A 25,570-nucleotide genomic window follows, 5' to 3' on the forward strand; every position below is an offset into this window, starting at 1 on the left:
CACTGCATGAAGACAAACAGAAATTAGCTAATGAGATGGGTATGTTTTTCATTAAGAAAATCGACCATATTCATTTAGACCTTGATAATCATGATAAACAACAAGCTTCCACAGACCGCGATTCTAATGACATCGAAATTGATTCTCTACTCTTCAAGTTTAGTTCTCTGTCTCAAGAAGAAGTGCATGACCTGGTTTGAGCATCCAGTAAGAAGGCTTGTGGCTTAGATCCAATTCCCACGAAGCTATTGTTGGACTGTTTATAAATCGATGTTCTCCTTCCAATCATCACTAAGATGATCAATTACTCCTTAGAAAACGGTGACTTTCCCTCTGCATGGAAAAATGCTTTGGTTCTGCCTTTGCTCAAGAAAGATGGTTTGGAACCTATATTTAAAAATTATAGGCCTTTCAGTAATTTACAGTTTGTGTCCAAACTTGCTGAAAGTGCAGTTGCTAAACAACTCCATCATCACTTGGTAGCGAATGATTTATTTTTAGTGTTACAGTCTTCATACAGAAAGTTTCACAGAACTGAAACTGCACTCTTGAAAGTGAAAAATGAAATTCTATTAAATTAGTAATAAACAGCATGTCACACTGCTTGTTTTGTTAGACTTGAGTGCAGCATTTGACACCATTGACCATTGTATTTTACAGGGGAGACTTAAATCTGGGTTTGGGATTCATGGTGCAGCACTGTCATGGTTTGCATCTTTCTAAGTAACAGATCCCAGCAAATACTTATTGATAGTTCCCTCTCTATGAACTTTGAACTGTCTTGTGGTGTCCCTCAGGGCTCATGCCTCGGTTCATTATTGTTTGTATTGTATGCAAGCAAGATTTTTCAAATCTTTGACTACATCTGCCTGGCATTCATTGTTATGCAGATGACAGCCAACTTTATTTGTCCTTCTGCCCCAATGCCAGTGTTAACCAAGATGTTGCTTTGGCTAGAAAGGAAAGCTGTATTGATGATATTTGTAATTGGATGTTGAATGATTAACTGAATGACAACACGACTGAGTTTCTGATCATTGGTACATCCCAGCAACTTGCTAAAGTAACTATTTCCAGTCTCTGTGTTGGCAACTCAGCAATTACTCCCGTGTCATCTGCGAGGAACTTGGGCTCATGGTTTGATGCAAAACTCACAATGGCAACTCACATTACAAGAACATGTAACTCTGCCTCTTACTACTTGTACAATCTGAGGTGGATAAGAAAATACCTGTCTAAAGAGATCACAAAAACTCTGGTCCATGCCTTTATCTCAAGCAGAATTGACTATTGCAATAGTTTATTGTATAGTGTCCTGGAATATCAAATAAAAAAATTGCAACATTTCAACACGTGTGCTAGACTAATATGCAATGAAAGTAAATATTGTCACATTAATCCTCTATTGATGGAGTTGCACTGGTTATATATTAAGTTAAGAATTGAATTTAAGATTGTATTAATTGTTTTCAAGATTTTTAAGGGTTTTGCACCGTTTTATTTAAGTTCTCTAATTACACACAAGCCCAAGTCAAGATATAATTTAAGGAATTCCAGGGATAAGACCTTACTCAGTAGTCCTAGTTTTAAGTTTAAGGCATCACTTGGTGACCAGGCATTTATGTTTACGGCACCTAAGCTATGGAATAATTTACCAAGGTATATACGAGAATCTAGTTCTATTAATAATTTTAAATCGAAGCTTAAGACATTTCTTTTTAAGAAAGCATTTTATAATTGATAAAGTTTTCATAGTTATTTATTCATTGATAAAGTTTAAATAGAACATTTCAAGTTGTAATTAGTTATTAGTTATATGTTCTATATCTTATTTATTATGAATTGTATTTAATTGTTATTTTGTATTCCAATTATCATGATTATTATTATTTTTATTTTATCTTCTATATTTATTGTAATTATTATGTTAGGGCGCATTTGAATATATATACATAGAATTTGCGCCTTAGAAGTCAATAAATTATTATTGTTAATTACCAGTGCTCCTCAAATTTGTAGTTTCCAAGAAGGTGGTGTTTTCATCAAGCAATCCTTCAAAGCTCTTCGGTGTTTCTTTGGTCTGCTAAATTTCCTCTCAAAAGGTTATTTAAATGCATGAAGATTTCAATTTTCAAAGCAATTTACAAAATATGGTAAATTACTTCTCTAGTAAATTACTTCTCTAAGTGCTCGTATATGCTTAAATCATGAATCGTGGTGATATAAACAAGTTCTACTAAACTTCACTTTTAAATTCACCATGTTTTCAATACATTGTCAGAAATAATAGATCAAAAATTTGGGAACTTTATCGGTCTGAATTTTTCTTTTACTGGAAATGATGAAAAATCTGATTTTTGACCTTGAAAATGGGAGGTTGACTTATACACGGGTTCGACTTATATGCAGATAAATACGGTAATTTATATTCCACAGACATGCATACATGTACAGATTTAAAGAGGGCTTAAAGTAGCCACTGAGATGCATGATGGCAAGTTGGCAATTATCAATCATGTTGCATAATGCTATTGAGGAAAAAATCTGCTTAAATTTTTTTTCCTCAAAAGTCCAAAAAAATTGTGGTTTACAATTGTTTTCTTGCATCCTACAAACATCCTGTGTGGGTTATTATACCAGTAAACCAGCAGGAAAAGTATGTTATTGCTTAAGTATGTGCATATTTTTTATGACAAGAGAGTTGCCAGTTATCATGGTATTGTTGTGTCACTTTTTCAGGCTCTGGTTGGCTAAAAATTTAATCTGAAATTGACATTACAGTGCTGAAATGGGTTGCTCAGTTGGCTTTGAAATTCTGCAGGGTTGCTACAAATTTAATAAACCAAAATGAAACGTGTAGATGCAGCCTTTTGCTTTTACTGCAAAGGGCTGATCATTGGCTTTCTAATTTCCTCAAGAATTCTTGAGGCACTGCATATGCATGTATTTCCTGTATAACTTTTGCAGAAAGATAGAAATTGAATTTTGATCAGGCACTAACTGATACGTTTCTACTATTACTTTGTGCTCATAAAGACTGGATCTCAATTTAAAAAAACTAATTGCAAGTTTGAGATACCAATTCCACTATAAAATGGCAGCATTGAGGGGAAACCTATATACCTGTATGGGATTCTTTGCTTTGCCACTCCCCATATGAGAAAATTTAATCTCCCATCTTGCTACTAAATAGCAGTTAGTTAACAAAAGAATTATTATAATTATAGTATTTCCTAGGCAGCAGTCTTTGCCTCAATATTTAAGGTGCCCCTCATGGAACCTCAGGACTGATAGGGATTTTGTTTTTCAGGTCTATTTGGATAATGGAGCTCAGGTATGATCTTTTACTGCCATTAGCTTTCAGACCTTTGATACAATAATCAATCATTATTCATTGTTTGATAGCTTTAAGATGTTTCCATGTTTTAATTGATTCCACAGTGACAGTCTTTAATATATGCCTTCAACTTGCTATGTTCTCATACTCATTTGTTTTCGGAGTTTGTTGTGGTTTTTTCCCAAAGTCACTCTTTACTTAATTTTTTGTAAGTTGGAGACATCTGTACATATGCAACTGATGGTATAAGTAAAGAGAGAATTGATCTTTTTTCTTTTTTCCCTTTTTGTTCTCAGATCAAATCCCCTCATGACAAGGGTATTTCCCAGTGTATTGCTGAAAACAGAATTCCTTGGGAAAACTCCTGGGAAATCAGTCTAGTCAATCCACTTATTAAAGACCCTTATGAGGAGATATGTGCATCTTACTTTGAAGACATAAAAAAGTATTGCCATTACAGGTAATTGTGACATTTTTTCTTTCTCAATTTTTACTTTTCCCTGTATTCCTCTGTTTAAAAATATATTTAGTAAGTTTTTAGATTCAATTTTAGGTCTTAAAAATTGATACTGAGGTTTGTTGACTCTTATGGACTTCTTTCAACCCAAAATGGAATAAGTTTAACTACAGTTATTAATTTTTCAAAACAGAAAACCCATTACACCTAACTGTTAACTTTTGAGAGTTTTGACCCATTAAGGTGAATTTTATGATCCTTTTTGTGATTGTATTTAGTAGCTGCCTATGACACCACATAAAATAAAGAATAGGTGGCTATTAACGTAGCGTGGCAGCATGAATCAGGTCACATGATGATTAAAAGCTATCATATGGTTGACCCTTTAGTGAAGACAACAGAAAAACCCGGCTGAAATACACTTTCACTCCTATGCATGGTGTTGGACAGAGGTTTGCTGAGCTGGCATTTGAGGCATTCAACCTACCTCCTTTTGTATCTGTGAGAGAACAGGTATATTCTGATAACTAACCTGGTAATTCTCCCTTTCTCCCTTTCTCCCACAATCAGCATATCAAGATTCATTTTCATGCAAAGTTGAAAAAATTTTGGTCAAATAACATATACCAACCAATTGTTTATTAGCAAATTATTTAATGCATCATAATGCTTTGTGATTTTTTCTAAAGATGGATCCAGATCCTGAATTTCCAACCGTAAAATATCCTAACCCTGAGGAAGGAAAGAGTGCCTTAGTGAGTGAAAAGATGAGTCTACTATCAATGAAAATCTTGTGACTGCAAAGAATAAAAGTTGGTTTTTGAGTAGTCTAAATTAAATATAGCTTCTCAGAATAAGGAGGAAGAACTGTTTTGAATATGGAGACTTCAAGCAACAATGCACACACAAGCTGCTTTAAAAATATGATGAAATATACAATGTTATAGAATAAAGTAGTCATAAGATTTAGAATCACTGTTTATAAGCTTTTTCAATTTTGCACTAAGGACCTTGCAATGAATACTGCTAATGAGAATGGCTGTTCCATTATTCTGGCAAATGATCCTGACTCTGATAGAATGGCTCTTGCAGAGAAACAGCCAACGTAAGTAACATATTCACAATTAGACACATCACAATTGATTCACATTAGCTGTGCACACTGAACCAAAAAAGAGACAGTTACCAGTTTACAGTTGTTCCTATCTTGTTTCTGCCTATCTTGTTTCTTCCTTCTATGTTGATTTTGTTTCCTAATTTAGACTACACTTGCCACATTCATGAAGCTGCAATTTAAATTCAGACCGTTATAATTATTTTCAACATTGAAAATGTATAAGCATTCAGCTTTCATTTTGTGCCAGATGAAGAGATTCATCTCTACCAATGACAGGAATTTCCAGAGAAATTACATATACACATTTTCGGAAAAAACTTTCTAAGTTCTATTCATTGTGGTCATAGACATTATTTAACTACAGAAAAAAGAGATTTCCATCTAACCCCTTACTAGTCTAAAACAAAGGCATAGTCCCAAAGACAATCCTTTGCTTGTTTTTTAAATTTAGTTTTTATGTTTTATCATTGTCAAAGTATCATACTTTATAATTGTTATCAATGTTGTTATTTTTAGAGAAAAAAGGAATGGTGGTAGGCCAGCTGATTAGCTATGATTATGTTCAGATTTAATTTTGGTGCATTCACATTTCTGACCAAGTCTTTTTCTTTGTGTGTTTTAACATTGAAGTGGTCAGTGGAAGGTATTCACTGGAAATGAGATTGGAAGTATGTTTGGATGGTGGGCATTCACTTGTCACAAAAAAAAACATCCTGAGCTATATCCAGGTATCAGCATTCAAAGCATGAACATTACTAATTGAGAGTAGTTGGGTTTTTTTTTTTGTTAATTTGATAAAATTCCCTGCTTCATACTTACATAAGGACTGTAACCTTTCAAAAGATAAATACAACTTGGAGGCTCCATATTTGGACCTCCAAACTAGATTTCTTCCAGGGTTATTACTAAGCGACTTTATAAATTGTATTTCTTATCAATAAGTCTATTGATCCCTCCAAAATCCCACTAGCTGGAAAAAGTGGGTACTGGCACATCTTGAAAACAACCTTGATTTTTAAAGCAACTTTTGAAATTTAACCTTGATTTCAAGTCAACCTTGAAATCAACCTTGATTTCAAAAAACAATTCCACATTTTGGAGACAACATTGATTTCAAGGCAACTTGAATTTTTTATAGGTGAATAATGTTCACAATGTCTCACTCCTGAGTTCTGAAGAGGGTGTGAAAAATATTATCTTGAGTAATCCTCTTGTTGCGCCATCAGGCTGTTGATTGTTGTGTGAAGATTTCATGCCTTTGCTCCATCACACATCATTAGGCTTGAATTTCACATCACCTGTGAAATTCTAGTCTTTGCACCTGCAAGCATACTTTGTGATTTCATACCAAAGGATCCGCATCAATGTTGTACTTCCCTATGAAGAAGTGGTGGTGTGCCTTGATTTGTTCTTCTGTCATAAGAGTGTCTTTGTAAACGAAAAACGTATGACAGTCTGAATTTAAACCTTTATGAAGATTACCTTTATCTTGTTGGAAAAATTCCCATATACATAATTACTATAAGTAATTTCTCTTGCACTAAAGTTGAGAAGCTTTTTCCCTTTACACTAGAAGGAAGATGAATATACTATAGCATCACCATTACTATCCATATTCCAGTGACAACTGACAATATTTTCCTTCCTTCTGTTGGGCTTGCTTTTCTCTTGAATCTGCTGAAGGTTTAACATCAATAGAAACACATTTTAAATATCTTCTTTGTACTCTGAATGATTTCGTGTTTTCTCCAACAACAGTAGTTGTTGATTTTGATTTTGGTACTACTGTTCCACCAATAATGATATATCTATCTTTTTTAAGGGAAAGAGAAAAACCATTTTGACTTCCATTCCTAATCAAGCAGTTTCTTGTATCTATTGCTGTTCCATTTAAACTTCTCCTATTATCTTGATAACACCAAGGACATTAAGGATTTTAGCACTGGTGATAGAAGGAAGATCAAAATGGCTATTTCCATGGAGAAAAAAGTCTTCCATTGTTTATTGAAGTTGATATTTTTGGTCTGAGTGAAATTTTTTTGTGTGTTGCATGGTTGTTCAATCCTAATTAATCGAAAGCAGGGACACTGAAGTTATTATAAAGAAGTACTTCCCTGTTTGAGTTGTGGTGATACCAGCTTATTGCTTTTTCCCCTATGAATGTCTCAATGAAGAGATTCTGGGGGGATGTTTTGACAAAAAAGTGAATAAGTCGCTTGTTTCTGTTTTTTCATCAACGTAATTCTTGGTCACTGCATCTTGGTGGCTAGTTTGATTAGCAAGATTGACAATCTTTTTATTGTTCATATCTTTATCAGTTTCTTGAATTGATTCGTTAGGATTGCTAGGGTCTATTGAGAAACTTATTTTTTATTAGGTTTTTTCTAATTGACAAATTCCTTCAGGAGGCAACTCAGTTCCAGGAGGAACAATCTGAAGCTCTTCTCTGACAAAACCACACTTTGGTCCATCCTTCAGATAGTAGAGAACAGGCTCATTCTTATTTACAAGTGTTCTATCAATATTGAAGAATTTCATAGACCACTCAGGGTCTGAGGCTCACTTCTGACCACCTTCCAGCTCACCAGCGGCAAAGATATATCTCACATTTGAAAAGTCTAGTCCCTTTTCTTTCAAGCCAATAGGCCTTGAATAAGTCGTTGAACTCTTTACATCAACCGACTTGTCTTTGATGGCAACCACAGGTTTCTTTCCAGTCAACCTGTTCACCTCGCTATTCAAAGCTGAAACAATTTCTGGAAGCCTCTTCACCCATTCAGTTGATCTCTTTCCCCCTTTGAAGTTCATCTCTTGACTGTACTGGAAAGTGAAGAGGCGTTCACCCAAAGTTCAAATGAATTGTTCAATGATTCCCTGATCTCTGTAAACATTCACATTCTGTCTTCTTATTCTCATATCATAAACGGTTGTGAATATATGGAAGTTATATATTATATATTATTGCGAAGATCGCTTTCATTCACGTCTCATATCATACTTTGTCATCTCTCTTGTGACATCACCCATGAATTCATGGCCAGGATCAACCTGGAGAACGTTTGGCCATCTCAGTGGTCCACGCTTACAGATTGTCTGAAAAGCTCTTTGAAATCTCAGAAGAATCCTTTGAGGTGAGAGGTTCGGCAGCCTTGAATCTGCTTGCAACACCAACAACTTTAAATGCGTACTTACAGACTTTCCTCGACCTTAAGGTCGCTTTGTCATGTGGAAAGAAAATCAGTTTGATGAACTGCATTTGGAGATTGAAGATCAAAAGTTGGTCTCGGGATATACTTCAGGGCAAGCAAATAAATCTGCCAGATGGCTTACTTCATCAGCCAAAGCATTGCATCGTCTTTAGAACAGCAGCACCGAACAGGAAAGAAGGAGGTGCCGACAGTTCCATTTAACGAGAATCCAATCAGCGGCTTGAATGAAGAGATTAAGATCTTGTTACCCCAAATCAACCCTTCAATGCAAAATTCAGATTAATATTCACAGAAATGAAAATTCAGCACACCTCAGGTGAAGAATCAAAGAGATGTTTGATATTTCTGATGTTTCGCATCTACTTTACCGTCAGAAGGATTCTCTTTGAGATGGGTGGAATCTAGAGTGAATCGGCTCCTCCTGTTAACCCAACTTTTAGCCAGGTAAACAATAATTATGACACTCTATTGCTCAAACGAATATGTGCAGAATTTGGAATTTGATCAGCTACAGGCCGCGGCAGGCCACGAAAGAGTAGACTTCCGCTTCAAAGAAGGTGATAATCACGATCTCGGATCTGTTTTCATCTATGTGACGAATGTTGGTCCGGAAGCAGATCATCCAATAACCTATCCTGGAAGAAAAAAGTTCAGCGATGGGGGTAGAAAAGCCATCAAACGCAATCACATTTATCTCATAAGGAATGATAATGCGAAAGTTGATAGGCAATTTGACTTCTTCATGGAAGACAAGCCAGAAGGTCTGACGCAAGCTAGGATGACGGGACTGAATTAGATGATTGAGATATTCGTTAATTGAATTCTCGGTGTACAAGTCTATGTCAGATCATCAATCTTGGGTTCATCAGGAAGCGCTAAGGAAGCACAACGTATGTTCTTTGTATTGAGGATGTGATCAGAAAGTCAGACATTTCGAAGAGCGTTCAGAGGTTTCAGCTCACTATTGATGAGGTGAAAGTCCAGCATGATCTTGCAGTCTCACCAGGCACCTGGCTCATGCCCTCAACTTTTTTTCTTAACACTCGGTTCGGTTTAATAACAGCCTGAAGAAGGCAACTGCCGCAATGAAGCTCGGAGTCAACAAATCAATGGAGATGAAATCAGTCGGAGAAAGGCACATGAATGCCCATACCTTTGGCCAGGCCGAGGAGCGGCAGGCCCCAGAAGGGCACCTCTCACCCTTTAAATAAAGTGAATACGACCTCAACTGAGGTTCAGGTGAAGACACCACGAAGGTTAGATAAAACAAATCATGATATGTTGAAGGTAGGATTGATTTCAGCTAGACTGGTATCAGCGTTGTTGGTTCCTCGCTTGTTCTTCTGAACGCGCTCAACCCTTGATTATGGCTACTCCCATTATTAGAAGCCATGCATTTTGACCGAGGAAGTTGATCACTGATCCAATAGTCTTGAAAATCAAGCCAACTGTGGAGCCTATGAAGTGTGGAGAGCTATTTTGCGTCCAAGAGTCTTAAAACCATCCCTAACTTCCATGGAAACAGATTCTGGCCTCTTGTCAATGCGCTCACAATCATTCCAATCGTTCTTCCCACTGCTAGGACAACAGCTGAGACTGTGAAACCGTATTTCTTGAATATGTTTCTCACTCTCTCTCTTAGTGAAGTGCCTTCTTCAAGTTCTTCTCTCTTATTCTCAAGAGCAACATTCCGCTCTCGATTTCCTATTACTCTTTCTCTTACTCTTTCTCTTATAGCTTGGTCTTCATTCTCATCATCAGCAATTCCCCGATCCTCCTTAATTGACTTCTGTTTCTCTTCAATTTCTTTCTCCTTCTGAGCAATCAAAGCCTCTCGCTCTGAGGTTTTCATTTTGTTTGGGAGTGATAGATCCAACCTTTGCTTACTCGTACCCTTTTCTTCAGTATATAAAGGATGTTTTCTTGCCCTGAACAAATATCTTTACCTGTAACCTTCTTGTCTTACTACAAGAAACCTCGAGTTCCGAAGCGTCTGCCTCAGGATAAATTCTGGTAAGTTATTCCCATGCGTTGTCATTTGTAGTGATGACTCGCTAATGAGTAGTATCACCTACAATGAAAGATGTGTCTGAAGTTTTTAACCCCTTCTCTTCTCCCCTATTCATTGTCGTCATTAAAGTCATTAAATCTTCTTCATCTGATGGCCTTGGAGTTGAATTATAATTAGGTTGAGAAGGTGTTGATGCATTTCCTTTATCATCATCGTCATCGTCGCCGTCGTCGTCACCGTCATCACCGTCATTGTGTTTCAATAGAGTACAGTATCTCCAAAATCATCCATCTGATAGTGATATATCTGTTATTTTAAAATGGGAGTCAGTGGAAAAAACAACCCATATTTTCAAAAAGAAGACGTCAAATGCCCTCTAGACTGACCGTGCGATTCACAGAGTAACATTTAACCCTGATAGGACATCTCCAGGTTAAGTCCTTAGAGTCCTAGATCCAAAGCTTGACGACGGAGTCGTCCTTGTGCCAGGATCTCTTTTACTCATCTTTGAGTTAGTGGTAACGCAAACAATTACATCGTGAATAATGTCACAAGAGCTCTTGTTGACAGGTTGACTGTGAAATTCGCGTGAGAAATCGCGCAGGACACTGATGGTTACGATATATTCAAGCTCTACGAGGACCTCTTCTTGACTGAGAGGGCAAGCATGTTCAGAGAAGCTGTTCAGTCTATTGATTTTTCGAAGATCAGATGCAAAGCTGAAGATAAGAAGAAATCAAGAAATGACAAGGTGGAGAAGTTCATTGATGCTTATGAGAACAATTATAGGATTCCATCGGACCATGACATTCTGAAGGATCATGGAGTCTTCTTCCCAAGAGCTCTTTCTGTATCGATGAGCTTCTATTCGAGTTCAGGCTTGCACCTGTAAGCATTGTTGTGCTAGGATCTAACAATACACAGCTCGCCCATGAGTTGACTAACATCCAGCTTGAGTGTGGAGTTATTCACAGTCCAGAACTCGCTGATGAGGCCTCGTCTAACTACAAAAATGGAAAGAGATTCGTGTACGAGCACGTCACTCATCTCAAGACAGTCTCAGTGAATAAGGGATTAGACACAATCATCAATGAGAGCATCAATGTTCCAAGGAGGTCAATGGAGGGACTTGTTCTTCTTTTTAACGAGGCATATGTCGCTGGTGCTCACGATAGTGAGAAGACATTTAATCCTGATGTCACTGAAGTGAAAGTGATTGTCAATGGAATCCCAAATAAGGTTCACAGTCTAGGAATGAAGACAAAAAAATTGTGGGAAGAGGTGTTCAGGAGATTTGGAAAGGAAAAAAGCGCGATGAATGCAACAGACTCTTATGCTGGAGACAGATTCACTCTTTTCATCGATCTCAGGAGTATGAGAGACAATGATCTTCATGGAAGTGGATCGAGATTGGTGAATACGAAAGGAGGAGTTTAACTCGCAATTAACTGGAAAGTGTCACGCTCAGGGAATGTTAAATGTCACATCTTCATCCTCTCAGATGCTCAGCTCAACATCATTAACTGTGAGCTTGAAAGCGTAACTTTTTAATGAGACTTCTCATTTACAAAGACACTCCTATGACAGAAGAGCAAGTCAAGGCACACCACGACTTCTTCATAAGAAGGTACAACACGGATGCCGATCCTATTGTACGAAACCATGAAGCATGCTTGGAAATAATTAAATTTCACAGGTGATGTTGTGAAATTCAAGCGTAATGATGCGTGATGAAGCAAAGGCATGAAATCTTTACACGAACAATTAACGGTCCGATGGCGCGACAAGAGGATCATTGGAGATGATGATATTCACATCCTCTTCAGAACTTAGGTAAATACTACATATATATATATATATATATATATATATATATATATATATATATATATATATAAGTCGATTTTCGCGTGGAACAGTGCCCAATACGTTGAAGCAGAGCGGAATAAATATTTTAAGAGGAAAAAAGGACGCAACTACATTTTCCCGACAAGCCTGTTTCGTGAATCGCTTCACTCTTCAGGGGTTAAACCCACAGCGCATTAAACCCCTGAAGAGTGAAGCGATTCACGAAACAGGCTTGTCGGGAAAATGTAGTTGCGTCCTTTTTTCCTCTTAAACTATTTATATTTATATATATATATATATATATTATATTTATATATATATATATATATATTGTAAATATTATTCACCTTCGAGTTGCCTTGAAGTCAAGGTTGTCTCCAAAATGTGGAGGAAATGTTTTTTGAAATCAAGGCTGATTTCAAGGTTGGCTGGAAATCAAGGTTAAATTTCGTGAGTTGCCTTCAAAATCAAGGTTGTTTTCAAAATGCGCCAGAACCCGCTTTTTCCAGCTACTATCCCTTCCAATAACTGGCCAATAGTCGAACAGATGGGTCATGACAGACGAACCGAGTGCATCTGGCCCTTAAACTGAGTCGATAAGTACATACTATAATCTAGAAGGAATTGCGATGACAACTTAAATTATTAGAAGGTGGTTGATATAATTTCTTTGTTTGATGGAACAGGCTCATCTGTTTACATGATTGCCAGCACAGTTTCTTCAAAAATGCTTCAAGCTATGGCTAGAGAAGAAGGTTTCCTGTTTGAAGTTAGTTTACATTGAAACTACTTGTGACATAACAATGCAGTTACATTCATGCTTTGCATCAGGAATATAGAAGTTAGTCATACATTGACTTGTAGTGGTCGTTAGTGAAGACTAATTAATTGCAACATTTCTCAGTAGCTTCCTGTTTCTTTCTTTATAATCATCATTACTTCCGATGTTTAAACTGCTGCTGTTCGTGTTGTATGCCCAGCGTAGCAATTATTCAATCAACATCAATAATGGATCAGTCTTCACTAGCTTAGGGTGGAAACACCCCTCTGCCAATTGGGAACAAAGTTGAAAGTAGAATAATTATTGATGTAACAAGCAAAGCAAACTAAGCAGAAACATTTATCTTTAAAGATACATTTATGAGCAAAGCGTAGGAATCGCTTTCATAATTGAACTGGGCACAGTAATTAGTCAGAAGAGCGATACCTTGCAGCTCTCTGTATTGCAGCATTACTATTTGTAGATCAGCAGCAGAGCATGATCGCTTCATTGCTTATTCGAAAAACTGTGCACTGCACCCTTAATTCTATGTGTTAAAGTTTTCTTTTGTAAGAGGCAGTGCTCAATTTCTGAATAGGCAATAATTTACGTAAGGGGATATATACACGTAAAGAGGAAGTAAAGCGCTGCCAGGAAGAAGTTTTCAAGCCATATCATTGTACTAACCTTTTGACTCGCCCGCTTTCATATTATTTCATTTAGGTAGGTATACAAATTCACCGACACCTAGCTGCGTAAGATTCAATGTTGTTTCCTTGAATACAAAAGGCAATATCACTTGCTTTCCCATTATGTTATGGAGTCACAGTTTTGATATATGAAGCAGGTAGCCGGCTTGTCACTCAGAGGCTTTTCCCTTTTCTTTTTAGCCGTTTTAAGCTGATTTTGGTTTCGTCGCCGTGTCACACGTGTGGTGGTCCTCAGTCGATATAGAGAATTTCTAATGAATTGTAAACGTCAGATCATTTCGAGTAAAAATTTTCCAAACGTCAGGCCCATGGTCGAACCATGTGAACAACTCTCTTAGTTCACTTCCAGTTACCTCTTCTCGATATCAGTTTCCATTGGTGGAATTGATCACACAATTTTATCTTATTCATGCACCAGTAGTATGGAGCAATCCAAGAGAAGGATAGAGAAATATTATTGAAAATTTAGGTTAAGTTGTTATGAGACTCAGAAATAGAGCGACTATAGGTCAATACGAGGAAATGAAGCTCATGCATCTGACAATTTACTTGACATAGGAAACTCTGACAGGCTTCAAATGGATGGGCAATCTCGCTTGTGATCTTATGGCCCAAGGAAAAACTGTCCTCTTTACATTTGAAGAAGCAATAGGTGAGAAGTAAACATACATTGGTTCTAAATAAAACAAATAAACGGACACATGGGATCTGACAGTTGAAGCAGCCATGCAATCGCACTAAGTCCATTCTGCTAAATCCACCAATCACAGAATTGAAGACAATAACCATAGCAACAACCACTTGTCCCGCGTAAAAAACTGGAGAATTTCTAAAATGGAGTAATTTTTTACTTTAGGCGTTTTCTCTACCAGAGATGTTTGTCCTAGATGTTTTGTTTTTTTTTTTTTCGGAAATTGTAACGGTTATGATTAATTGGTAACAGGACTTAGTGTCGTGCAATTCTGTCGGTAATCATGCTTGTGATTGACAAATCGAACTTCCGATTTTGTTTATCACTCGTACGATTACACACCGAATCGGACTCCACTTGCTCCTATTACTATTATAAATTGGACCCCACTACGTCCTATTATTACGTATTATTATAGTTGTTATTGTTGTTATGTTGTTATTAATATTATTCATTTTTGTCGGATGATAATACATTTTGTTTGGTAACAACGAGAGCTGTTGTGAAATAAATGATTGCGTTGATGTAGCTGATGTAATTTTAAGTGTTTGTAAGAGTAGTGGGTACCAAAACTACGATCGAAGAACGAAGGCAAAGAATGAATGATTTTAAATAACTGGAAAGCCAACAACTATTTATAAAGCTAATTATCTGCTGGTGTTCATTTCTTTTGTAGGGTTTATGTATGGCACTACTGTTTTTGACAAAGATGGCATCAGCGCTGCTGTGGTAATGGCAGAAATAGCTTCTTACCTCAACCGTCAGGGACTTACCTTAACAGAGCAGCTAAACAATTTGTATAAGAGGTTTGTGATTGTGTCGTTACTAATGTTTATGCAATCATACAGATGCTTGGTACTTAATTGCATTAATCTATGGACTCCCACTCCGTAAGTCAGTGCACCAGTACACGATTGCAACGTAGTGATAACGAGTTCTCTCGTGGAAGAGAAGGCCACTTCTTGAAAAACAGGCACGATTGCACTTGAAAAGCTGAAGATATGTGAGGGGTTGTCTGCGGTGTTGCTCTGGAGTTCACTTACCTTTCATCCCTTGGGTGTCGAATGCCCTTGTATATCTCGCCGTCTGATGAGTAAATGGATGAAGTGCCAAATGATTAAGGGACATACACGGGCCTACGTCCTTTGTAGAACAGCTTGGTGCTGTGCCTGTCAGTAGCCTTTTGAAGCTCCTTGGCCTTTCTATCCCACCACGAGTCCCTCATCTGGGGCAGCCTTTCCTAGACGTGTGCTTTGAGCTGAGGTATAACGAATTCGTGGCATTGTGTAATTTCTTCGTCAAGTAGATTCTATGGGTACTGTGCATCTTTAGTGATAACTCTGAAATCTTAATCCAATTTTTGTCAAAGCTGTCTAGATGTTTACATTTGACAAAGCGCTGGAAGAATACACGGCATCCCTGTGCTGCTTCCATTTTTTTTTCAAATATCCATGTCATTGGTGTCATTATGGATGTCTGCTTATTTGCATTGTTTGAGTTTCTTGGAGAGACAATTTGCTCCTAACTATGCAGTGGTCAGACTCGACTCATCGGATTAGTAATATTTTGATCTACATCTATTGGTCACATTTTGTCAATCACACCCAACCTGAGCGTTCAAATCGCCAAGGATGATGAGCTTGTTTTTACCTGGTGTTCCTTTGTTGTTCTTATCCAATATCCTGGTAGAAGGCCACCTATCACACCTTCAATGCAGGTCATAGTTGGGGTGAAGGCGCCGATTATACGGATACTTGGCAGTCTCACCAGTGGCTTATAAAATTTTTTCTTGCTTTTTAGCAATCGGAGTGCCGATTGCAAACTCAGCACTACCAGTTCAAGGCTTGTCCGACAGAAGGTTAACTCGCACTGACCTCCTCCCGACTTGACTCCACGGAGAATATTAGAACAGCTATTTCTCTGTAGTATTAATGAACCGTCGTCACTAAGAGGGCCGCTCGGCATTGCAGTCTTGAATCATTATCCAGAAGAGTGCGGACATTACACGATAAAACATGCATCGTTTTCTTACGAGAAGTACATTTCGGCTAGGATTACATCTTGGCCGGAAACTGATACCAGGCTTAGCAAAACTAAAAGCAATAGTAGAATGCGACAACGTGGACTCAAGTAGCACTGACTGAGTTCTGTAGTATGGCCCCTAAAGTGTGTGATGGAATGCATTTTGGGTTGTCCATAACAATGTATTGGTCTGTCAAATGCATCAACAAATTGCATGCAAAAATCTCTTGAATAGAAAGAGACGCTTATCTCTCGAACAGTTTACGTGTATTATAATGAAAGACGATATGTCGAATTTGAAATATCCATTTTCCAGGCTATTGAATTTTACTTCAGTTTAAACAACGTGCCTTATCATTAAGATTGACTGATGACTCTAACGTGACTGTCTATATTGCTTGTATTTGGTTTGTGTTGTAGATATGGTGTCCACGTGACTAACAACTCTTACTACCTTTGTTATTCTCCATCAACAATAAAGTCCATCTTTGATCGCATAAGGACTCTCGAGAATGCTTGGGTGAGTTGTAAGTGTATAGTAACACTCTGTTTTCTGTACCTTGGTATGATCCTTTAAAACCCGTCAATCAGGAAAGGTTACGCCATGCGAAGGGGCAATCAGAATCGAATCACCTATGAAGTAAGCGTACATCCGTATAGGAACTACGACTGCATGCTTTCTAGATCAATGCAATAGTTTCCTGCTTAGTACGAATGTTATTTTCGTAATCTTGTTTGACTGCTCGTTTCGCTTCTTCGATAAAAGTAGCCGTCTCAAAATTTGACACTGTTGATTTCATTGAAATATTCCAATATTGCACGCGTAGGTGAACAAAAATAAACAGTGACAGATGGGATTCCTCTTCGACACAGACAGCATTTTACAAAATTAAAGGAAAAGACAAAAACTAGCCGTCGTTCCCTAAGACCAACATAACACTAGATGTATGTCGTTTTGTTTATGTAGTATTTCATGTGGGGAAATTTCATGTATTGACATGCCTTCGAATTAGCGTCATAGGAGAAATATTATAATAGAAAGTCTTTACTCCATAAGTTTTAGTTCCTCGTTGATACTATGAAATTTAGCACATTAGCGTAGAACAAGGGCAATATATATATTTCTTATGTTGGAGCTGATTATGTTAACTGTTATATGTCCAAGGTGATAAATCAACAGTAAACTTAGCAGCATTCTAAGTTTTGAAACGGTGAGTTTTCATTTGTTGAAATTCACTCGACAGCGTGGGCTTGCTCGAAAAGACAAACCCCTGAAGTTGGGAAAAAATGGATGTTGAATTTGCCCAAAACTTTTTAACGGGATTTTCCTGTAAAATTATTTATCTACAATGTCAAATTACAATCCTTTGTTCATCTCACATTAAATTTTTTTTACTCCAAAGAGAGAATGCTGGGTTTTCAGCTTTCTGAATAACGAATAGCGTCCGTTGGAGCCTAGGAAAACTAAATGCAGCCACCACAAGAAGTCACGTGTACCTGTTAGAATACTAGAAGTTAGAATGGGGACAGTTGGGGGGACGTGTACCTGTTAGAATACTAGATGTTAGAATGGGGACAGTTGGGGGGACGTGTACCTGTTAGAATACTAGATGTTAGAATGGGGACAGTTGGGGGGACGTGTACCTGCTAGAATAGTTGATGTTAGAATGGGGACAGTTTTACTGTCGCGTTTTTTGACATTTTTTACGATTTTTCATATTACAGTTTAAACCAAATTGAACTTTTTTTGATATATTTTGATAAGTTTGAAATCTTATGCTGGTAATTGAAACACATCGTGTGTTGTACGAATATTTCAGTACCCCAGTACTTGCGGTCCCTATAAACTCTCTGGTATCAGAGATCTAACTGCTGGATATGATAGTACCAAGCCTGGTGACAAACCGGTGAGTACCTTATGACCTTTGAGGTTAGAATTCCTCGAACGATATCGAAAGATACCTGTGCTCAAACTTAACTTGGCACTCGTAGAAGGAAAATTACATATTCATGATACCTTACTCACAAAGAAATCTCAAAAGTTTGTAACGATTATGGAAACAAAATTAATTGCATGAAGTTTTTTGACCTAGCATAAGCTTTTCATCATGCAAACGGCGCTCTTAGTAGCCTGTGTCCATGTCCGTTTACGATTGTAATTAAAATTTAAGGTTGAAAACTGAATAATGAAACCTGTATTGAGCAGAGGAAATCCACGGGACTTTCACTAGTAAACTGTGATAACAAGCCCAAATTTTGATCTTGCAATCAACTTCTATATGTGAACAAGGAACTTCAACTTGTGAACAATACATGTAAAGTTTTAGACCGTAAGTGTACAGCTATTATTTTGCTTGATAGTCGTTTGTTTTATCGCCTCTTAGTTGCCGTCGTGTTCTGTTTCAGGTACTCATTCACTGATGATCAGTTTTGATTGTTTACTTTTTCAGCGTTAGCAAGCTGAATTCTCGTTTGTTTAGCGACCTTTCACTCTCTATAAAATGACGTTACAAAGTTGCGGTTTACAAAACCAAATATCGGCCGATTGCAAATGACAATAATTCTCGAACTCGTATAAGGAGAGAGAGGGTTCACCTGTCACTTCGCGGAAAAACATATGGTTATACAGATCCATCATTTATTTAGGACTCAATCAAGATTATCAGCAACATTTTAAATGTTGTTAATCTATTATTTTGATGGTTATGTTCACCAGGTTCTTCCAGTTAGCAAGTCAAGTCAGATGATCACATTCTATTTCGAGAATGGATGCGTTGCCACTCTTCGAACAAGTGGTACTGAACCAAAGATTAAATATTACACGGAGTTTGCATGCAAGCCGGGAGAAAAGTATGTGGTTGTTTTCCACTGTCTCACGCTCGTAATAAATATTTAGTGTCTTTCTTTATTCGACGGTTAAGCTTAAAATTGACCATCATTTACCACTTAGGGATGCTTGCTGATCCTAACTGTAGGTAGGACGTTTTTGTTATACATAAATATAGCTCCTTAATGAACTGACGAGGGCAAAACTCGAATCCTCTTTCACGCAACAGAAATCTCGTGTTCATAATCTCTCGTTTACTTACATATTCACCGAGTTTCAGAGGTAACATCAGGCAGGAAAACGTCTTATTCCACTTATTTCGCGACTGACATCGGGTAGATCTCTCTATTTTCAAAACCCTTTGAAAAAAAAGATGACAAACACTTGTCTCTCAAGGTAATTAGGATCTCAGCCAGCTCTAAATAAGTTTGCTTTCAAATATTCTACCAAATAAGCTACGGAGAACTTACAGAAATTGAGAGCGAATCATCTAATTGTTGCCTTAGCAAGGTTTCGGGTCCAGAGGCTAGAAATCCGAAGAAGCATTATAGTAGTCTCTACATGTACAAGGAGATATACGAAATTGATTAAAAGATGAAGAAAACAGTATGTGTTGGTATAGTAGGCGGAATTGTACGAACTGAGTCAAGGAAGCGCGCTTGGTCGTATTGGGTAATTTCTTACCAAGATAGCAAGGTGGGTAAGTTTCGCTACTAATGCGATGAATTTTCACTTCATTTCGCTCTACATTGATCTTTGCGAAAATAAAAGTCGTTTAACATTACCGGATAGATTTTCTTTGAGAAAGAAATAATTGTTGGACACAAATCAAGAACAAGAGAACATACTCGATCCAATAATCTGTTAAGCGAAATCAGAAAGACTCTCCTCAAAATAATGTGTTTATTATGTCCGGTTAGCGTGCCGTCGTAGATCGTCAAAGACAAGCTATGGTGGAACCTAAATATTCAAATATTTGATTGCTGGAGGGAAAAAAGATGGCAGTTGACCATCTACAACTCAGGATGAAACCAAATACAGATAAACTTTGCAACATTTTTTCAAAATTGACGGTTTTACCTGAAAAGCGCCCGCCAGCTATCAATGAGAAGCCCTAAATCACTCACAGTATCTAAAAATAACAGTTCCATTCAAAGAATTGCAAAACTTTATCTTGTGAGAAAAACAAGTACATTCTCTTGCGAGTACGAAACTAAGACATTAAAAATCTTCATGCTTCGGTTGGTTCTCCTCTTTATTTATCTAGACTTTCTGCAACTTTGCTGAATGAACATAAAATCTTGCGTTAAAACAATAATTATGTGTATCAACATTAACATTGTGGAAGTTTTGAAAAGTCGGAAGCTTCACTTGGAGTCAGCGAGGTTGGTTTGGAGGATCGAAGTATCCTTAACTCGAGAACTCGTTTCATCGCTTTTAAGCCTCTGTAACTTTGTTACTGTCAGTGAAACTTGAATAAGAACCCTTCACAGCTCGCATGTCTTAAAACACACATAGCTCGTGATTCGGTGTTCCGTTTTCTCCATAATTGAAACACAAGATACCTTTTTTGTTGCCTCGCGGCTGCTTTCATCATCTTGCGAAGGAAAAGTTATTTCGCGCCCTTTCAGTCATAAAATCTCAGTATGCACACTTAACTGGTATTATGGCTGAGGTTGCCAAGGAACTTTCTGTAGCACAATTAACCCGTGTTCTATGATGTGGTTTTCCATGAGTTACTTGAAGTAATTCGTTGAAACAGTAGAGAAGGTGTGGCGCACTTCATATCATGGTGTTCTGTGTGTTTGACGCGCACTTTCTTCCTTTCTTTTAGTGTGGACATTCCAACAGCCAATGAAACTCTTCTGAACATCGTTAACACAATCGTTCAAGAATGGTTACGGCCTGATGTAAACAACCTCATTCCCAAGCAAGACTGAAAACTACTACATTTCTCTTTTAAACGTTGAAGAAGATATGAATCCGATAATATATTCAGAGGCGGATCCAGGCAGAGAGGGCTCGGGGGTCCAGACCCCCGCTTCTTATTAGACCTGTGGATTTCTTTTACCACTTGTCTTTAACCACAATTCTTGCAAAGACAGGGTCTTATGTTATTACGCAGTATCAAGTATATAATGTTCACTTGTCTTGCAGTATTTCTTGGCTTATTTAGGCTTTGGTGTTTTAAAGTCCCCCCCCCCTCCACTGAAAAAAATCCTGGATCCACCCCCGGTACTGATGTTGATCGTGTGATTTTCACTGAGTGCTGATGAAAGAAATTTATTGCTGATATATTGTTATTTGTTTTTATTAAACCATTTAAAATGAACCGCGAAAGGCTAACTTACATCCACCTCAGTCATGAACGTTCTGTATTATACATCTCACTATCACAAAAAGAATTGATGTTTCTTTAATTTAGAGATGAATAGATTTATAGTTATATGTAACAACGATTTATGCTACTTTTTCTATCCTTTTTCAGTGTGCTGTCTCGTGTTTCAAAATATGCTGCCTCTGGATAATTTTAGTAAATATGTTAGCTAGCCTAAACGTTTTCTTTTTCCGGTTTTGGCAAATACCATTCGCGAAAGAAGCATGACACAACATCTCAAGTTGATGAAGTTAATTTCGGAAACAATTAGACAACCTTAGAGGAAAAAAACATTTTTGCTTTAAATTCAGGATAATGAAGGGCTTCTGGTGGATGAACAATGTACTTTCAAAGTGGGTCAGAAAATTCGCAGATTTTCAAATATCGTGACATCTCGGTTACAACTTGGTGTCCTCGTTTTCTCACGTTAGGGCGCATGTAGGAGCCACTTTAAGTAGCATAAGAATAAGCATAGAAGTATATTACAAGTGCCCTTAAATAAGTCCCCCTCTGCAGTTGCCCCTCTAGTGAGAAGTCCGGCTGTCAATTCCTTGCGCAGAATGAATCGAGTAACTACGCGTCTCTCTGGTTACGGTTACCTTTCAACGAAATTCTGTTTTAATTTCCTGTGATCGGAAGAAAAGGGAAAGCTGTAAGTTACTTTGAGTGCTCTGATCGTTCGAAATTTGATAAACTAATGAAGAAAAGACCAAATCATTTTGCAGTTGTAAAAGCAATAAGGCGCATTTTTAATTGGAGTTTTCAGAGGCTATTCTTAAAACTCGGTAATAACCTTCCTTCGCCTCATAAATTCTACGTTGGTTTATTGTTCCTTTAAGCCTATGGAATGAAAGGTCACACTGAGATGAGAACTTTAAAGAAAACCGTTTTATGACGAAAGTTTCCCTTTATATTGTTGGGTCGAGTAATTCTCAATCAACCGATTTTCGTTTCCAAACCTTGTCTCTCCCTGGAAATTTTGAGCGTTTCGGGATACTAAAGCGATAGAGGGCCAAGGCACTTCAACAAGGATTTGACTGTATTCGAAGAATAACGACAATTTGTAATTTTTTTTTTTCAGTCCGGTGAAGAACGCTCTTTTCTTCATATATCTCTGGGCTTCTTTTAGCAAAATGTACCGTGGGGATAGAAGGAACTAGCTGCAAAACTAGCGGCTATGTGGGTTCTTCGTAAAATAAAGGCCCACCCCTCAGAAGGCGAATGCATCGCTGCTAGACGTTCTAATATTTATATTTTTCACAGAAATACTTTGCATGTACATTCTCCACATTATTTCCTCTTCAATTTAATCACAAGTGGGAACTATCACAGATTAATTTAGAACGGGGCTGGAGCTCAAAGCAAACTCCTCAGAGCTTTAGTCAAACTACAAATTTTTGCTAAAAGTCATTAGATCGTTAAAATAAAATGCTACGTTGTATCAAGTTAATATGGGTAAATAATCTTGCCGTAAGTGGCGTAGAGACAATCGGCAAAACAACAGGATTCAGTTAAAAATATATTTAACCTCGCTTTACTTATTAATTGCTCCATTCTGTGCGAGCACTGATACAGGGGTTTCACGAAGACAGCGACAGACCTCGGGCCGTCAAGGACTCAAAGTTTAACCTTCAGCCATCAAAAACGATAAATAGTTGAAAATAGGTGACTTTATTTATGACTTGTCTTTGCACACGCTCACAACTGAGATCGCGCTTAGATCATGTCCAGTCTCCTGAAAGCTGTCGATTGCTTTGATCCGATAACTCCTTATTTGGATTTTTCGCCAGCATACTTATAATTCCCTGTCGATCAACGACGTTTTTATCTTTGTTCTATATCTAATATGCTAAAAGTAAGCGAAAGACTAACTTTTTAATCGAATAAATAAGAATCATAACAGTGTGCGAGACACTAACGTAGCAGTTGGGTGAAAGAGAACCCTAAGAGTGCGTAAGATACAAGCGCAACAATCCAATGAACGAGAATCCTAAAAGTGCGTAGGATACGAATGTAACAATCGAATAAATTATGAATTTGCGTGAGATACTAATGAAACAATTGGATGGAAAAGAGTCTTAAAAGATCAAGAGATACCAACATAGTAATCGAATGTACGCCAGTCATAAACGTGCACGAGATACTAACGTAACTTCTGAATGAAGGAGTATCCAAATAGTGCGCAAGATCCTAACGTAACACTCCAAAGAAAGAGATTCTCAAATGTGCACACTGCGCGTCTAGGAGATGCTAAAGCCACAATCCAAAGGAAGATAATCCTAAAAGTGCCCGAAATCCTAGCGTAACAATCGAACGAGAGAGAATCTTAAAATTCCGCGAGATACTAGAGTAACAATTCAATGTAAAAGAATCCTGAAAGTGCACGAGATACTTACATAACAATCATGTGTAAGTCAATCCTGAAAGTGCACGAGATACTAACATAACAATCATGCGTAAGTCAATCCTAAAAGTGCACGAGATACTAACGTAACAATTGAATAAAAGAGAATGGTAGAAGTTCGAGAGATATCAACGTTAAAATCGGATGAAAGAGAATCCTACAAAAAAGCGCGTGATGTATCCGTTTTAATCGAATAAAAGAAAATTTTAATTCTTAGTCAATCCTAGTTTGCACGAGATACTAACGTAACTTTCGAATAAAGGAGTATCCTAAAAGTGCGTGAGATACTTACGAAAAACTAGAATGAAAAGAAATACTTAAAGTGAAAGAGATATTAACGTAAAAATCGGATGAAAGAGATTTGTTAAAATACGCGAGGTACTTACTGTAAAAGTGCGCGTGATGCATCCATTTCGATCGAATAAGAGAAAATTCTAATTCTAAGTCAATCTTGGATTGGACGAGATACTCACGTAACTTTCGAATGAAAGAGAATCCTAAAAGAGCATGAGATACTAATGAAGAATCCAAAAGTTGCGCAGGATACTGACGTAAAAATCGCACGAAAGAGAATCCTAAAAGTGCCCGAGATGTTAACGTAACAATCAAATGACGCAGTATCTTAAAAGTGCGCGAGATTCAAACGTACTAATCGATTGTAAGTCAATCATAAAAGTGCACGCGCTACAAACGCAACAATGTAATGTAACGCAATCCTAAAGCGCATGAGATAAGAAAGTAATTCTCGAATGAAGGAGTATCCTAGCGCGCAGGAACATAACGTAACATTCTAAGAGAATCCTAAAGTGCCCGAGACAATCGAATGAAAGAGAATCTTAAAATTCCGCGAGGTAGTATTGTAACAATCCAGTGAAAGAGAATAAAAGTGTGTGAGATGATGATATTACAATGTAACGAGGAAGAATCCTAAAAGTGCCCGAGATACAAACATGACAATGGAATACGAGTCAATTCTAAGATGCCCGAGATCCTAACGTAAAAACCTAATAAAAGAGAATACCAGTGTGCAAGATGCTTCCATTGGAAATTGGGCAGGTGATTAACAATCACTTTCGAGGTTTTTGTTACAGTTTTGATTCATAATGGTAATAGGACCGAGTGGAGTCCAATCAAATCAGACGACCGCGAGGCGGGAGCCCGATTTGTCAATCACGATTATGATTACAGACAGAATTGGACGACACGAAGTCCTGTTACCAATTAATCAAAACTATGACAGAATTTGAGAAAGAAACTAGATATCAGTTGTACGTTTTCATAAAAAACAAACAGTTAACTTGGCAAAATGCGAGACAAGTGCGCGCACATGACGCGTTGCGCGGGATACTAACGTAAAAATCACACGAAAGAAAATCCTAAAAGTGCACAAGACACTAACCACAATCGAATGTTAGTCAATCTTAAAATGCGCTAGATATCAACGTAACTTTTAAATGAAAGAGTATCCTAAAAATGCGTGAAATACCAACTTAACAATCTAATGAAAGAGAATGTTAAATGTGCTCGAGATACCAAGGAAACAATGCAATGAAAGAGATTCCTAAAAAGGGGGGGGAGATATTAACTTTACATTCCAATGTGTGAGACACTAATGTTACAATCGAATGAAAGAGAATTCTACAAGTTTAGGAGATACTATTATACTATTATATCGAATATAGGTCAATCCTAAAATGCACAAGGTACAAACGCAACTTTCGAATAAAGGAGAATCCTAAAAGTGTGCGAGATACTAGGGCAACAATTCAACGAAGGAGAATCGTAAAAGTGCGCGAGAAA

The 25,570-nt window shown here is 37.4% G+C and overlaps 1 protein-coding gene across 3 annotated transcripts in view; it reads left to right on the plus strand.

Moving 5' to 3' along the window:
- The window catches only part of LOC131793329 (phosphopentomutase-like), a 28,849-nt gene extending 7,528 nt beyond the window's left edge, over nucleotides 1–21,321 (plus strand). For all 3 annotated transcript variants that reach the window (XM_059110733.2, XM_059110735.2, XM_059110734.2), the window contains 13 exons: nucleotides 3,311–3,334; nucleotides 3,634–3,797; nucleotides 4,184–4,307; nucleotides 4,484–4,549; nucleotides 4,802–4,899; nucleotides 5,542–5,639; nucleotides 12,666–12,748; nucleotides 14,008–14,101; nucleotides 14,817–14,946; nucleotides 16,583–16,682; nucleotides 17,983–18,069; nucleotides 18,879–19,012; nucleotides 20,824–21,321. In XM_059110733.2, the coding sequence (XP_058966716.2) occupies nucleotides 3,311–3,334; nucleotides 3,634–3,797; nucleotides 4,184–4,307; nucleotides 4,484–4,549; nucleotides 4,802–4,899; nucleotides 5,542–5,639; nucleotides 12,666–12,748; nucleotides 14,008–14,101; nucleotides 14,817–14,946; nucleotides 16,583–16,682; nucleotides 17,983–18,069; nucleotides 18,879–19,012; nucleotides 20,824–20,929 (1,308 nt within the window). In that variant the 3' untranslated portion in view covers nucleotides 20,930–21,321. The remainder of the gene's footprint in view (nucleotides 1–3,310; nucleotides 3,335–3,633; nucleotides 3,798–4,183; nucleotides 4,308–4,483; nucleotides 4,550–4,801; nucleotides 4,900–5,541; nucleotides 5,640–12,665; nucleotides 12,749–14,007; nucleotides 14,102–14,816; nucleotides 14,947–16,582; nucleotides 16,683–17,982; nucleotides 18,070–18,878; nucleotides 19,013–20,823) is intronic.
- Nucleotides 21,322–25,570: the final 4,249 nt, after the last annotated feature.

This window comes from Pocillopora verrucosa, chromosome 14 (assembly GCF_036669915.1).
Source record: "Pocillopora verrucosa isolate sample1 chromosome 14, ASM3666991v2, whole genome shotgun sequence".
NCBI lineage: Eukaryota > Metazoa > Cnidaria > Anthozoa > Scleractinia > Pocilloporidae > Pocillopora > Pocillopora verrucosa.